This window comes from Elgaria multicarinata, chromosome 20 (assembly GCF_023053635.1).
Source record: "Elgaria multicarinata webbii isolate HBS135686 ecotype San Diego chromosome 20, rElgMul1.1.pri, whole genome shotgun sequence".
Taxonomy (NCBI): Eukaryota; Metazoa; Chordata; class Lepidosauria; order Squamata; family Anguidae; genus Elgaria; species Elgaria multicarinata.
The window spans coordinates 11,974,965-11,991,129 of NC_086190.1; the positions used below are offsets into that span (position 1 = coordinate 11,974,965).

The 16,165-nt window shown below is 47.1% G+C and overlaps 1 protein-coding gene across 6 annotated transcripts in view; it reads left to right on the plus strand.

Moving 5' to 3' along the window:
* The window catches only part of NADK (NAD kinase), a 53,465-nt gene extending 38,574 nt beyond the window's left edge, over window positions 1–14,891 (plus strand). For all 6 annotated transcript variants that reach the window (XM_063145551.1, XM_063145547.1, XM_063145550.1 and 3 more), the window contains 7 exons: window positions 391–476; window positions 1,860–1,962; window positions 2,934–3,088; window positions 4,039–4,138; window positions 6,571–6,728; window positions 8,619–8,701; window positions 9,974–14,891. In XM_063145551.1, coding sequence (XP_063001621.1) covers window positions 391–476; window positions 1,860–1,962; window positions 2,934–3,088; window positions 4,039–4,138; window positions 6,571–6,728; window positions 8,619–8,701; window positions 9,974–10,124 — 836 coding nt within the window. In that variant the 3' untranslated portion in view covers window positions 10,125–14,891. The remainder of the gene's footprint in view (window positions 1–390; window positions 477–1,859; window positions 1,963–2,933; window positions 3,089–4,038; window positions 4,139–6,570; window positions 6,729–8,618; window positions 8,702–9,973) is intronic.
* The last annotated feature ends 1,274 nt before the right edge of the window (window positions 14,892–16,165 follow it).

Consider the following 16,165-nt stretch of genomic DNA (forward strand, 5'->3'; position numbering starts at 1 on the left):
GTTCATATCGAAACCCTACATCTCTCTGCATTAAGAGGGGCGCTGCTAGTCAGGCAGAAGAGGAAGGCATGCCGTGTGCCTTCGAAGGATGCCCGCCTCCATCCTAACTGTGTAGGTACAGGCTGCAGTGGCTCAGTGGTGGAGCAAAGGCACTCAGTACATGTTTGGAAGTGCTCTTCTCCTTTAAATATCCTGTTCTGTCATACCGCTTTAAGGAAAGCAGTATAGTCAAAACTGTAGCGGTGGTGCAAAATGTGCGTAACTATAGGAAGGGATCGAGTGGAAAGCTCCTACGATGGATCATTGGCTATTTACACCACTGCTTGTCAAATTGATAGAATTGGAATGTAAAATAACCTCCTGTTTTGTTTTTTCAAAATTCCTCCGCAGACTATGACGATATCTCCAATCAAATAGATTTTATCATCTGCCTGGGAGGAGATGGGACCTTACTTTACGCTTCTTCGCTTTTCCCGGTGAGTTTGTAGTCAGCGCGATTTTCTTGCCCAAGGTTTTTCCCCCCCTGTTAAGCCCTGCTCGCTGTCACAGCTTGGAACACGACTGAAATATGTTTGGATGTGTTTCCAGTTTGCTCCTATGCCAACTCCTTGTTTGTTTTCCGAACCAAGCTCTATTTGCTTCAGTCTCTGTCCTGCCCCTTTCAAAAAGCTTGGGGTGGGTAACAGTGATTTAAATATAAAGCGTTGGGGTGGGGGCTGTTTTGTGAACCGCCCAGAGAGTTTCAGCTATTGGGCGGTATAGAAATGCAATAAATAAGTGTGTGATAAAAGAAATACTCCAGTAAATTATAGAATCATAGAATAGCAGAGTTGGAAGGGGCCTACAAGGCCATCGTGTCCAACCCCCTGCTCAATGCAGGAATCCACCCTAAAGCATCCCCAAAAGATGGTTGTCCAGCTGCCTCTTGAAGGCCTCTAGTGTGGGAGAGCCCACCACCTCCCTAGGTCACTGATTCCATTGTCGTACTGCTCTAACAGTCAGGAAGTTTTTCCTGATGTCCAGCCAGAATCTGGCTTCCTTTAACTTGAGCCCGTTATTCCGTGTCCTGCACTCTGGGAGGATCGAGAAGAGATCCTGGCCCTCCTCTGTGTGACAACCTTTTAAGTATTTGAAGAGTGCTATCATGTCTCCCCTCAATCTTCTCTTCTCCAGGCTAAACAGGCCCAGTCATCTGCACACACATTATCATAGAACCATAGAATAGCAGAGTTGGAAGGGGCCTACAAGGCCATCGAGTCCAACCCCCTGCTCAAGGCAGGAATCCACCCTAAAGCATCCCCGACAGATGCTTGTCCAGCTGCCTCTTGAAGGCCTCTAGTGTGGGAGAGCCCACAACCTCCCTAGGTAACTGATTCCATTGTCGCACTGCTCTAACAGTCAGGAAGTTTTTCCTGATGTCCAGCTGGTTAAATTAAAACAACAACATTTATTCTTTTTAACATATGCAGGGGAGAACCCTTTGCAAAATTAGATACAAGCAGACACACATAACTCAGGCTTGTCCACAGCCTACATGCCTTTGGAGAGTAGGTCTTACCTTCACTCTGCAGTGAAGCAGCAGCAAAGTTTGCTTTTATTGTTGCTTTTAGGCCACCAATTGCCAGCAGAGGTATGTGTGAGCAGGTGAGGTGGGACACTAGAAACGTGTTTGGGCTGGTAAGATTCGTGAGCTGGTTTGCAAGGCTGACTAAACTGACATTGTTTATTTGGCTCATACGGTTCGGCACGGAATTAGTCAATGGAGCATGCCTCGGCCATGATGCCAAGGGGGAGTGCAGTTGACAAGGGTTTGTGCAGTGTCTGGCCGCTTTTGAACGCCGTCCTCTTTTTGCCGACAGGGTAGCGTGCCTCCGGTTATGGCTTTCCATTTGGGGTCGCTGGGATTTCTTACCCCATTCAATTTTGAGAACTTTCAAGCCCAAGTCACTCAGGTTATAGAAGGTAAGCGATTACGCCAAGCTCTTGACTATCACAGCTTCCCGCAAAGGTAACATAATGCTGGCATTTGTTTAGTGGAGCAAAACCAAGCTATATTTATTCCATTTGGTCGTCCGCCTTTTACCCCTGCTCTCTCTGGCCCCAGCCTAGCAATCTCACCCAGCCTTTGGTGCTACCCAGATGTGTTAGATTGCAACTCCCATCATTCCCAGCCAGCCTGCAGGGCACCTGTTTGCGGGAGGCTGCTTTAGCTACTACATCACAGGGGCTCTCCGTTTTATTAATTGATGCACGCCATATTTTATATCCCGTCTTTCTGTGTGCAGGACACTCCTGAGAACTTTTACAGGCAATTCAATAAAACAGAAACAGGCTGGATAAAATAATATCCAGAAACAAGCGGCAGCAGATCAAAACCTCTTTGGAGGCTTGTCTAAAGCTTGTCAGCACGATATAACCTTCACCGCCCACCTAAAAGTAGGCAGTGATGGGGCCCAGGCATTGAGGGTTGGCTTTGTTGGGCATCTGCTGGGGCCCACATCCCTGCAGGGGTCCCTTTGCTGAATCCTGGAGCCTCCTTTTCCTTAGATCAGGGCTGCAAAACCTCCACCTGGGAGCCAAAACCCTCCCACTTGTGGCCCCAGTCTGGGTCCGCGAGGTTTCCAGATGTTCATGCCTCCTCCCACCTGGCCTCTCCCCATTTCCCCTGACCACCAGTTGTTGGGTGGTTTCTCAGCACGTGCCCTTTTCCTGCCTTCTTAAAAGGCTGAAGTGCGTCTCCTGAGGTTCAGCGACCTGCAGGCAGACCTGGAAGCTTAAAATAGGCTGGTTTTGGTGTCCACCAGCCCCATTTGCTTTCAGTCCCGCCCACTCCTGTCTTGCGGCCCCTGAGATCTTCTCCCCAATTGAATTTGGGCCTTGGGCTGAACGACGGCGCCATTTCATTTCCCTCCTTTTTTAATTTCCCCTTGCAGGCAACGCGGCGCTTGTTCTCCGCAGCAGGCTCAAGGTGAAAGTCGTCAAGGAGCACAGGGAGAAGAAAACGATGCTGCAGAATGGGATTGAAGAGAATGGACTGATGTCTCCTAGTCTGGAGAAAGACATGTTCAAGCAAGCCATTCAGTACCAGGTGGGTGGAGAAGCTCATGCTTGGCTTTTCTTCCTCTTTTGCACTGAATATTGATGTGGACGGGGTGGAAGGAAGGAAGGAAGGAAGGAAGGGAGGGGTAAGAGTCTTCGCTTCGTTCCCAAAATGGCATTCATTCCAAACCACTTTGGTTATTTATTTTTAAGAATGGGTTTGTACAGAGGCTTTTTTCCACTCCTGCATTTTTCCTGCCGTAGATAGATGGATGATACCAAATATAATATAGAGAGGGAACAGGGGAGAAGAGAAATTAATGAAGTACTTGTAAAAATGAAAGGAGAAGTGAGTGTTTATGTAAACCCTTTTTGATTGCTTTTCCCCGTGTGCCAAATGTGGGCTCGCAAATGATGAAAACATCCAGTGATCTCAAATGGCAATTTTTCAATGCAAAACGACTCTGACCAGAGTTCATAGAATCATAGAATTGTAGAATTGGAAGGGGGCTATAAGGTCGGGTGACCCTATGAAAAGGAGGACAGGGCTCCTTTATCTTTAACAGTTGTATTGAAAAGGGAATTTCAGCAGGTGACATTTGTATATATGGGGAACCTGGTGAAATTCCCTCTTCATCACAACAGTTAAAGCTGCCCTCTTTTAAATCTGGTCACTCTAGTATAGCTCCTGCAGCTTTAACTGTGGTGATGAAGAGGGGATTTTACCAGGTTCTCCATCTATACAAATGGCACCTGCTGAAATTCCCTTTTCTATGCAACTGTTAAAAATACAGGAGCCCTGTCTTCCTTTTCATAGGGTCACCCTATATAAGGCCATCGAGTCCAACCCCCACTCGGTACAGGAATCCACCCTAAAGCATCCCTGACAGATGGTTGTCCAACTGCTTCTTGAATGCCTCTAGAGCTCTAGGTAACGGCATCAAATTGTTAACTCCTTACATAAAGGTTGAATTCCGTACCATGTTTTCCTGTTGATAGGTCCTGAATGAAGTTGTAGTGGACCGGGGCCCTTCATCGTACCTTTCCAATGTGGATGTTTTTCTAGATGGGCATCTTATAACCACAGTGCAAGGAGACGGTGAGTCAATTCTCCATTTGCCAGAAAGCAGGTGGGGCAGCCTGCAGCCGCTTCATTTTAAAAACCACACATCAAACGACTTAGGAAATGAGGAGTGCAGAGGAGAGACTGGATGTAGGCTCTTTGAAAGATTTTGATCTACTTTTCATGTGACGATCATGTTTATTCATTCATTTATTGTGTTTTTATATCACTCACTAGCCAAAGCTATTAATTTCTTTATTACAGTTTTATACCACCCAAATAGCCAAAGCTCTCTGGGTGGTTCACAATAATTAAAACTACAAAATACAGCAAAAGCAAACAACCCCACCCCCAAAAAAACAACTATAACAATTTAAAAGTTGAATATAAACTGTTATATAAAAGTAAAACCAGAATAAAACCTAGCAGCAGTGGAGACGTTTAAAATACAGCAACGCATTTAGAATGACAGAACTAAAAAGTCTGGAATGCCTGGGAAAATAAAATAGTCTTCACCTGATGATGGAAAGAGCATAATGTAGGTGCCAGGGGGACCTTTTTGGGAAGCTCATTCCATAACTGGGGTGCCACTGTAGAGAAGGCCCTCCTCCTGGTAGCCAGCCACCTGCCTCACTTCCTTTGGCAGGGGCTCACGGAGAAGGGCCCTTGCCAAGGGAAGTGAGGTGGGTGGCTACCAATAATGATGCGGATGGTTATTTTTAGCCTTCCTGAGCATTTCTTGGAAGCTGCCCTATAGCGAGTCAGGCCATTGGCCCATCTGTTTCAGTACTGCTCGCTCTGATTGGAAGGGATTCAGGCAGGGGTGTTTCCTAGGGGATTGAACCCAGCATCTCTGGTTAGGAAAACAGATGCTCTGCCCTTGAACTACAGTCCTTCAAAGCACCTGACATACATTAACTCAGTCCTTGCAACAGCCCTATTTTATCCCCATATTGTATCTAGAGTGGGAGACTATGACTTGTCTAAGGCCACTTAGTGACAGAGGTGAGATTCAAACCAGGGGCTTTGCTTGTTACTTGGCACAATAATGCCTGTGGCATTAAACCACAGTGTGGTGGAGCGGTTAGAGTGTTGAACTGGGAGTCGGGAGATCCGGGTTCAAGTCCCCACTCGGCCATGGAAGCTGACTGGGTGACTTTGGGCCAGTCACAGACCCTCAGCCCAGCCTACCTCACAGGGCTGTTGTTGTGAGGATAAAATGGAGAGGAGGAGGAGCATTACGTACGCCGCCTTGGGTTCCTTGGTGGAAGAAAGGCGGGATATAAATGCAATAAATCAATACAAAATAAATAAATAACCCCCATGAGTGTTTGCTGTCTTGGAGTTGCTAACCTTGGGCAAATCTCTCCCACTCTTAGCTACTGTCCCGCATCTCCGTAACGGGAAGAGTGGTAACTTTTTTGTAAATTTGTAAACCGCCCAGAGAGCTTCGGCGGTATAGAAATGCAATAAATAAATAAATAAATTCTGCCTTGCCAGCGTTCCTTCCTTCATTTATTTATTTATTTATTCATTACATTTTTATACCGCCCAATAGCCAAAGCTCTCTGGACGGTTCACAAAAATTAAAACCATAATAAAACAACCAACAGCAAAAAGCACAAATACAAAAAGCACAAATACAAAACAGAGTATCAAAAGCACAACCAGGATAAAACCACGCAGCAGAAATGGATATAAGATTAAAATACAGAGTTAGAACAGTAAAATTTGAATTTAAGTTAAAATTAAGTGTTAAAATATTGAGAGAATAAAAAGGTCTTCAGCTGGGGACGAAAGGAGTACAGTGTAGGCACCAGGCGGACCTCTCTGGGGAGCTCATTCCACAGCCGGGGTGCCACAGCGGAGAAAGCCCTCCTCCTCGTAGCCACCTGCCTCACTTCCTTTGGCAGGGGCTCACAGAGAAGGGCCCCTGTAGATGATCTTAAGGTCCGGGCAGGTACATATGGGAGGAGGCGTTCCTTCAAATAACCTGGCCCCAAACCGTTAGGGCTTTAAATGTCAATACCGGCACTTTGAATTGGGCCCGGACCTGGACTGGCAGCCAATGAAGTTGTAAAAGGGCTGGTGTAATGTGATCTCGCCGGCCAGTCCCTGTTAGTAAACGGCCTGCCCTGTTATAAGGCTGGCCGCTGCACTTTGCGAGCCAGCAAGCCAAACTCAATCCACCAGCCCTATTATTGTGGCCTGCTAGGAACTCCCCCCCCCCCCCATACACATATACACACACAACACTATCATTTGCTATTCTGAGCAAGTGGCAGCAAAGCTGGAAGGATATACACACACACACCCTAGGGTTAGAAGTCCTGAGATGCGGAATGTTGCCAGTTTATGCTTGTTATTTACCGTAATAAACTTGATTGATTGAATGTTGCTGGTCCTAAGCCTGAAGAACAGGGGAGGCTGGGAATGTGAACGGTGCTGTGCTTCTTCCCCTTGCTCAGGTGTCATTGTCTCCACTCCGACTGGGAGCACGGCGTATGCCGCTGCAGCAGGGGCCTCGATGATCCATCCCAACGTCCCAGCAATCATGATCACTCCGATCTGCCCTCATTCACTGTCCTTCCGGCCTATTGTGGTTCCCGCGGGTGTGGAACTGAAGGTATGTCTTTAACTACTTTCCTTTAAAATAGAATTTAAAAACCCACATACACACCCACAAGCTGGAGCGTGTTCAGAGGACGACAACGAGGATGCTCAGGGGTCTGGAAACAAAGCCCTATGAGGAGAGACTGAAAGAACTGGGCATGTTTAGCTTGGAGAAGAGAAGATTGAGGGGAGACATGAGAACACTCTTAAATACTTGAAAGGTGGTCACACAGAGGAGGGCCAGGATCTCTTCTCGATCCTCCCAGAGTGCAGGACACGGAAGAATGGGCTCAAGTGACAGGAAGCCAGATTGCGGCTGGACATCAGGAAAAACTTCCTGACTTTTAGAGCAGTACCACAATGGAACCAATGACCTTGGGAGGTGGTGGGCTCTCCCACCCTAGAGGCCTTCAAGAGGCAGCTGGAAAACCATCTGTCAGGGATGCTTTAGGGTGGATTCCTGCACTGAGCGGAGGGTTGGACTAGATGGCTTTGTAGGCCCCTTCCAACTACTACCCTGTTTCCCCGAAAATAAGACAGTGTCTTATATTAATTTTTGCTCCCAAAGATGCGCTAGGTCTTATTTTCAGGGGATGCCTTATTTTTCCATGAAGAAGAATACGGTACACATTTATTGTTGAACAAAAAAAAGGTCTTATTTTCGGGGGGATGCCTTATATTACAGCGAGAGGCAAAACTGGAAGTAGGTCTTATTTTCGGGGGATGTCTTACTTTCGGGGAAACAGGGTATTCTGTGATTATGTGATCCCAGTTGTTTGTCATGTAATGAAGCATAGCTCTGGTATAAGAACATCAGAAGAGCCCTGCTGGATCAGACCGAGGGTCCATCTAGTCCAGCACTCTGTTCACACAGCGGCCAACCAACCATTCTTTGTGGGGCTGTCACTCAGTGCTGGACATCACGCTGACATCTGTTTCAAAGGTTCTCAGCCACATTAGAATAATAATAAAAAAACCAGAACTTTAGACCCTTGAAAACTGTTTCACAGTCGGTTGAACCAGCGCTGGACTACATAGACCAGCTGTCTGGCTAAGAACATCAGAAGAGCCCTGCTGGATCAGACCGAGGTTCCATCTAGTCCAGCACTCTGTTCACACAGTGGCCAACCAGCTGTTGATCAGGAGCCCACAAGCAGGACTTGGGTGCGCCAGCACCCTCCCACCCATGTTCCTCAGCAACTGTTGTATACAGGCTCACTGTCTCTGATACTGGAGGTAGCATGTAGCTATCAGGGCTAGTAGCCATTGACAGCCTTCCCCTCCAGGAATGTATTCCAACCCCCTTTTAAAGCCATCCAAATGGTTGGCCGTCACTACATCTTGTAGTAGTGAATTCCATAGCTGAACTCTGCGCCGGGTGAAGAAGTCCTTCCTTTTATCTGTCCTGACTCTCCCACCAATCAACTTCATGAGATGACCCTGGATTCTAGCATTATGGGAGAGGGAGGAAAATGTCCCCCTACCCACATTCTCCACACCGTGCATCATTTTGTCCACCTCTATCAGGTCTCCCCTTCGTCTCCTTTCCCCCAAGCTAAACAATCCCAGCTGTGGTCACCTTCCCTTATAGAGGAGATACTCCATTTTAGTTGCCCTTTTCTTCACTTTTTCCAGCTCTACGCTATCTTTTTTTAGGTGTGACCAGAAGTGTACACATTCTTCTAAGTGTGGTCACACCATAGATTTGTATAAAGGCACCCAAAACAGGACAGTTAACAGCTTGTAACGTCCCAAAAACGTGTTGAAATTTGGGAGAGATCAATTACTTTCTTTTAAAATAAAATTTTAAAACCAACATGCACACACAAAGAACCCTAAACTGTTGGTTCTGTAACTAAGCGTAGCACTGATATAAACTCCTGTGCTTCCCCCCCCTCTTCAGATCATGCTGTCTCCCGATGCCAGGAACACAGCGTGGGTTTCGTTCGACGGGCGGAAGAGACAGGAAATCTGCCACGGGGACAGGTGAGGTCATTCATCCGGCCGTGCTGTTTTGGAGTTCTGGAGAGCATCCCGGACAAGAAATGGGCAGCCACGTCCGATTCAGCCAACCAACAGTCTCCACAATCCATCCCATTTTAGGGCGACTAAGAAGCAGAATTGGCTGAATCGCTTACGAGCAGGCTGTGTTCTTAGTAGCTGGGAAGGATAGGGACGGACAGGCTCGCCTGCGCCCGGCTCGTCAGTCGCTCGTTGAGCCGCTGCCACCGCCCGCCCGCCCCTGCTCACAGCACTGCACGAGCTTCTCGGCGAGTGGCCAATGAGGCTTCCTCGCGGGGCCACCTGCCCTCTTTGTAAGCCACCGCCGTTTTGCGCAAATTGGCGGGGAGGCCTCTTCTGGGAAGGAAATGCTTCCTAAAGGAGCCCTTTACACGGCGTCCCCTCACTGCGAGAGGCCAAGCTGCCGGCGGAGTCCCTGCCGCCACGGGCCAAACGCTCGTCCTCTCCGCCGTGCGAGGAGGAAAGGGCGAGCGTTGGTGCGCGGCGATGGGGATCCCTGCCCCCCGCCGGCTGCCAAGGCCTTGTGCTTTTCTTCCTTGCAAGTAAGGAGATCGTGAGGGCTTGCCAGCCGGTGGGGACAGCAGTGAGGGCCGGCTGCTCCCAAGTGCATGCTGAGCCCCGGGGCGGCGGCGGGGGGTGGCGACCGGGTCCGTCAGCACCCCGCCACTTGGCGATCAGGGTCTGGGTGGCTGACGTGGGGAAGTCCACCAGACAACCGGACCCGGTGGGTGCTCGCAACATCCCTAGGCAGAACTCCACCCGCTCGCCCACGCTGCCTCCGCATCTCATTTGTTTCCGGCCATTGCCGGAATCAAGCCACCTTCTGTGCCTGAGGAATAGGAGTAGCGGGGAAATAACTGTAACCCCCCCCCTTCCTCTGCGGCTCACCAATACTTGACGGGCCTTTAAACATCCATTTTAGCGTTCTGCCCCACTCTAGCTCCGCCTTCTCCGTCCTCAGGCCCTCCAGATATATTGGGCTGCAACACCCAGTCCTCTCCAGCCCACATGCAAGGGAGGGCAGCGTTATTCCCAGATTGCAGACCTTGTGTGTCCCTCCGCTGAAGCTCAGGGCCTAGTACCTTGTCGAAAGCCCCACCCGGTCATTTTGTGATAACGGGAAGATGGCCGCCCGGCCTTCTAACCCCTCCGGACACTCCGCTAGCTTCCAGAGGCCAACTCTTCTCCTTGGTTGGACCTGTACTGACTGAAGGCGGATTCTTCTGTTTCTTGCAGTATCAGCATCACTACCTCTTGTTACCCTCTCCCTTCGATCTGTTTCCAAGACCCCGTGCGCGACTGGTTCGAAAGCCTGGCCGAGTGTTTGCACTGGAACGTTCGGAAGAAGCAAAATAACTTTGCTGTTGACGAGGAAGAAGAGTTTTGAGTGTCGGTGCTGGCAGAAACTCACGGGAGGAGCTAACAAGCGGCACTGTCCCTGGTGTACAAATGTCTTTTAAGCCTGTAGCTACTGGGAGTAGACCAATATAATATAATATTATATATTATAATTTTTTTAAAGACAGCAATGTACCTCATATCAGTCTGTTCTGCTGATGACCAGATATCATGTTATTTTTTCTGTCTGTCAAGAGAGCGTGGAATGACAGTCAAGAGCGGAGGTGGAGTTTTTTCCCCCCTTTGTCAGGCCAAGAGAGCTGTTCTGTTTGTAAATGTCCCACGTGTTTTCTGAGCAACATGTTTTCTAATAAGAAGTTTTGCAGAAGCCTTATTAAAACAAATGACATTTCCTTGGACTCGTTCCCAATATTGGCAAACCCACACGTTTCCTTAACAGCCACGATTTTTGTGGATCAGGCAAACGGTAGGTCACTTGTGAGACCTGCAGTTCTGTGCGTTTACGGAGAAGCATCGCGTTAGCAAAGCAAGGAGGATCAATAGTACATTTCCTGTTTAGGACTTAATTTTCTGTCTTCAACCTCAAAGAAATGTGATTTGATGGCTGCTTAGATTTTTCTTTTTCCCCCTGTCAGTCTTTCAAGTGTCTTCCTGCCTTGGTCACCGACGTAGGTTTGAGCAAACTTCATTACATCTCCTTCTCAGAAATCAAAACAAGCAGGTCTTTTTAAATGGTTTTGGGGCGGGTGATCACAGATAATTTTCCAGATGAATCTTCTTGGATCCCTACTCTGGATGTCACAGCAGCATTAAGGATTGTAAGATAATGGTGGCTTCTCCCATCAGAATAGAAAGGTGCCGGAGTGCTTTTGAAAGTTGGCTAAATCTGAAGATGCGGCCAGATGTGAACGCCTTGTTGCATAAATACTACTTGAAAGGCTGAGGTCTTGTCCCTTGCACTGGAAATGTTTTTAGTGAATTGCGCCAAATCCACACAACGACAGGTGTTAAATACCACCCTAACATGGAAAATGTATTGGAATTCTTTTTTTTAAAAAAGAAAAAGATTCCCCATATACACAATGAGATTTCAGCAGTTTCCTTTCCCAACGGCAGCATGTTTGCTGTGACGGTTGGCTCTTTCCAAATTTGGGGTGCTTCTTCAAGTGGCCATGAGGGACGCAGCGTAGACCTCGTAGTGGGTCTCAGAAGCTCCTTCTCAGTCCCTGCCCCCATGGACTTCCGTAAGACCTCTTGCGCATCATTTCCAGCAGAGCCTTCCTTTCAGATACTTTCTCCCATTTGCTCTGCCACGCACGAAGTCAACCTGTCTTCACAGGAACCGGCCGGAGAGGCGAGTTTCATGATGGCCGGCTATCGCGTGCTCCTGGTGCCCGTACGATTGTTCGGCTTGCATGTGTGTCCTCAGAGCGAGGAGGTGTCATTAAAACGCAACGCAAGATGCAAGCACATATTCGTGACTCAACTAGCCGTGAGTTGCTCTCTCCTTTCAGAATACAGGCTGGCCTGCCTCTTGATCTAAACCGCCAGGAAGCTGATGATGTTGAAATGCGGACCGTCACGTGAGAAGTGTCCGACCAAGATATTCCACGAACGTCCGTTTGGAAGACCAGGAGACATTCCTAGCTTAATTGCTCTGGTGCCTTCAACACGCCCTTGTTTATTTTTAATTTTTTTGATCTCGTCTTTTTTTTTTTAAAGCTGTCTTACGGATGTACTTTTGTTTTTTAACTGTACATGGCTTTTATGAAGGTAGATAAAAAGGGGATCGTCAAGAATACGGCGTGTCTGTCAACACCCTCCCCCCAATTTTGCTCCTTTGTCACTCAGTCTGGGGCCTACGCTTGCAGCGGTGTGAGGTGGTAAAATAAACTTTAAATGGACTGAGCAACTTCAGACGACTAGTAGGGGGCTTCCAGTTTTGAATGTTTCCCCACTTTAAAAAAGAAAAATTCCTGCATATAGGAAAACGTCACTACAGGAGGGAAGTTGGTCACCCATCCCTGTCAAGGTGTTTTTCTGTATGTAGGGAGTGTGTTATTCTTCTTTTTCTAAAAAGGGGAATATTCAAGTTCGTTCTGAAGGGGAACAGTCCATTCTACCACCTCTTCATTCCGCTGCATGTGTGTAGACCAAGCCTCGGACGTTTCCATCTGTGTTATTTTCGCCTGCGACTTACCCAGGCAACAGTTTGCTTCGGCAAAGATCTTGAGATCTCGGCTAACCTTTGTCTGTGGCACAGATTGGACGAAGACAAGGGACTGAGGCTGCCTGCATACCCTAAATAAATTAAATGGAGCTGTGTCAATGTTTGGTGGTTATCTTAACGTTCGAGAAATAATGCGTCTGCTGTCCATGAACCATGTCCACTGTTAAGTGAACGCTTCTTTTCCTCGAGATCCTTATTGATAATTGCCCTTTCCTGTTTTATTTTGCACAGAGCAAATCTTCCGCTCTCGACAGTAGTGTCAACTGCACTAAAACCTGTGTGTGTGTGTGTTAAATGTACTTGTGTAAAAGCGAGCCTTGTAAATACTTTGTGTACCAGGATAGGGGTGGCTGGGTTTATTTGGTTGCTCTTTAAATTGGGTCTGAATGAGCAAAATGTTGCGAGCCCTACCTTTCCCTTCAGCAGGATGTTCAGATAGTTATTTAAATAACTTGTTTTCACTCGAATGACATGAGTTTGTGCTATCACTGTTTTTAAAGCGACGGGTTTTCTGGATGGCAAGAGTATTCTGTTTTTTTGAATAGCAGTCTTAATTCCTGAGCTGTAGAGGCGGGCCTTTGTTTTAGAACAGCTTTGTAAATAAGCCCACGAAATGCCTGGCCTGCAGACAACTGTACTAGCCTGTTGGGAGCAGATGACTATATTTCTATACTGGGTGTGGAGAAAAGTGGGGGGGGGGGGTCCTCCCCTAGCAGTCTCCTTGGTTTCTATACTGGGCTCCATCCCTCCTCTGCCAGCCTGCTCACTCACCTGTATCCCCACCTTTAAATGCAATAATTAAGGGACAGTTTTGTTTTTTTTAAGCCTTTCGTTTTTAACGTTAATACGAAGTCCTTTGATGTGAGGCAGAAGGATGAGGATAAGTAAAACCTCCTTTATAGATGAGGTGACAAGGTAAAGCAAGCCTGATTTAAAAGATTGGAGAGTTTTCTTTTTAGAAAAAAACCCCGCCCCCGCCCCCAATCCCAAATATTCAGCACCTTTTGAAACTAGTAACATTTTTTCAGGATCTGTAGAAATTCTGATTTCTTTATTTATTAAAGTTTTTATCTCATGCCTCCCTGAAAGATCTGTTAAATTACTTCCTCCAACCTTGTTCAGTGGAAGCCTAACATCTTATCGTGCACAGGTGTGTTTCACCTGCCCTGTTGCAGTCCTGAACGGCTTTGTTTGGCCCCAAAGCAGTCAGGTCGGGGAACGAGTGCGAGAGCCGGGCCTATCAAAACAGCACGTCAAATCCTTTGCAGCCAGCGCTGCTGTCGTTCCCTTGGGCATCCAGAACGTGGTGATGGGTTGTAACAATTCACATCCAGTATGCTATTCCCTTAAGGAATTTCATCCACGCCTCTTCTGGTCCTTGCGATCTTAAAAGCAACCGTTGTCAGTCCGCAGTCCTGCGAGAAGGTGAAGCTGGCACGACAGAGCCCACGGTTCCTGCCATCTCGTTCTGTGGGCAGGCACTAAGCCAGCAGACCTGTTCAATCTTGCGCTGGTACTCAAATACTCTCGCTTCTTCTTTTAGTGCAGCAGGGTCATTGGAAGGGAACGCATTCCCAGTTTGTGAGCCAGGTCCCACTGAACGTAAGTGTTGCCAGAGTGAAACCCAGAGAAGCCGGTATTTAAATGTTAACCTTAATGATGCAGCTGCTGCTCTCCTGCTGCATCTCCATCCCTGGTCCTTCAGGCCATCCCTTCTTTCCTGTGGTGGGACATGACTGAAGCCCTGCTTGGTATATCGAGCAGGGGGAAAGGAGATAAGCGGAAGGGTTAGAGAAGGAGCAAGCAAGACCCAGGCTCAACTCAACCCCATGCCTGAAAAAGAAGCAGCGGATTTGATGTCATGCACATCGCCGTCGCTTCCTCTTAAGTTCTGGTTCATCCTGCTATCCGATAGGCTTGGATTTCGACCTGTTTGCTTCATCTGGGAACTTTCCCTTCTCCACGAGCCCACAAATGAGCAGCTCCCAGAAATTGGCCATTTGCTAGGCTGACCGAAAGGCAGGAATACTCTAAATGAGGGCATGATTTGGAGAGGGTCATTTTGAGCGCTAGAAGCATAGCATGCCAGCAATCCTCCCTAAAGAACATGTCATTGGCTTGTTTTCTTGAAAGAAGTTGTTCTAGTCCAATGTTACCTGACTATGGAGACATCTACAATCTAGTAGCTCCCACTTTTTGCCTGTTTGCTTCCAGCATTCCCCTGCCCAGTCACGATTCTTTCTTAACGATTTCTGCGCATGTGCAGAAGATGGCAGTGGATGCAGAAGAGAAGCGGCTGGATGGCAGAGTTATTCAGGTAAAGGATTTGGTAGGCTATTAGTTGTGCGTCAGAGACCTTGTCGATCAACATTCCCCCCCCCCCCCAAAAAAATTAGGCCAATCTTTGTTTTAACTCAAACTTGGCCCCGCCCAGAATTCTGAACTTTATAAAGAAAAATGCCTAACGTTTCGTATTGTGAATGCTTTGAAAACTTGTTAAATATTGCTGAGAGCATATGACTATTTTCCAGATCTTTTCAATAAATCTTTTTTTCTTTTTCCAAAGTTGGTGTCGTACAGAAGCGTGTGTTTTTATGTTGCCGTGGGGATGTTTTGGGCATCCATAGGGCATCAAAACATGGTGGTTTAAAATATTGGAATGGAGCTGTTCTTATTGAGCTCTGAAGTACCAATGCTCATTTTAAAAAAAAAAGGGACGTAGGGAGAAGGGCACTCCAAATGTTTTAGACTGCAACTCCCATCATAGAATCATAGAATAGTAGAGTTGGAAGGAGCCTATAAGGCCATTGAGTCCAACCCCCTGCTCAATGAAAGATGGTTGTCCAGCTGCCTCTTGAATGCCTCTAGTGTGGGAGAGCCCACAACCTCCCTAGGTAACTGGTTCCATTGTCGTACTGCTCTAACAGGAACATTGAGCAGGGGGTTGGACTCGATGGCCTTGTAGGCCCCCTCCAACACTACTATTCTGTGATTCTATTATGAGAGAGAGAAATGTCTCCCTCTCCACATTCTCCAAACCAGGCATCGTTTTGTACACTCTATCATGTCTCCCCTTAGCCTCCTTTTTTCCAAACTAAACAATCCCTGTTGTCACCTTTCCACGTAGGCCAGAATTTCCAGCCCTTTAATCATTTGAGTTGCCCTTTTCTGCACTGCTGTGTGGTTCCAGTTCATAGTTTGTAGGCTAGCCACCCTGTTGTAAGAGATTAAGCGGAATGTGAAATGTTATGGGGGAGTCTATCTGTAAAGATTGAGGGTGGGGAAGAAAAATATTTATCCTCCCACAACCTCGAAAGCAAAGCAAAGTGGCATGGTATTAATTTTATCATGTTGCTTCAAAAGAGTGATGTTTCTGCAGCTATTTGAGATATCATGTGGGGGGGGGCATTGTTACAGCAAAGTAAATAAGTGATTGATTTAGCGAGGTACCTTAAAATTAAGCAAATTGTGTCCTTTCTGCAGAACTATTGAGAGAAGAAGGAAATGTCTACCTAACCGGTTGGCTTTTAACAAGAGCCGGTTGGTACAGATGGATGAGTGTTGCGTAAGTCCGACACTTCGAAACCAATTATGAAAGTAAAGACTATGTATATTTCATTTCCCAAATATGAAAAAAGCCAGCTGCCTTAGAAAATATTTGTGTGGTTACGTGTGTAGCTATGGAATACAGGCGTTGCTTCTCTGGTGCAAGATTTATAAACACATTACTTGAGATGGTTGCTTTTTTAAAAATATATATATATATTTTAGCTCTTTTCTCTCTGGAGAGTTGTGGTTAAAAAAAAGGGAAGAAAACTCCCAACAGGTGGCATTGACAC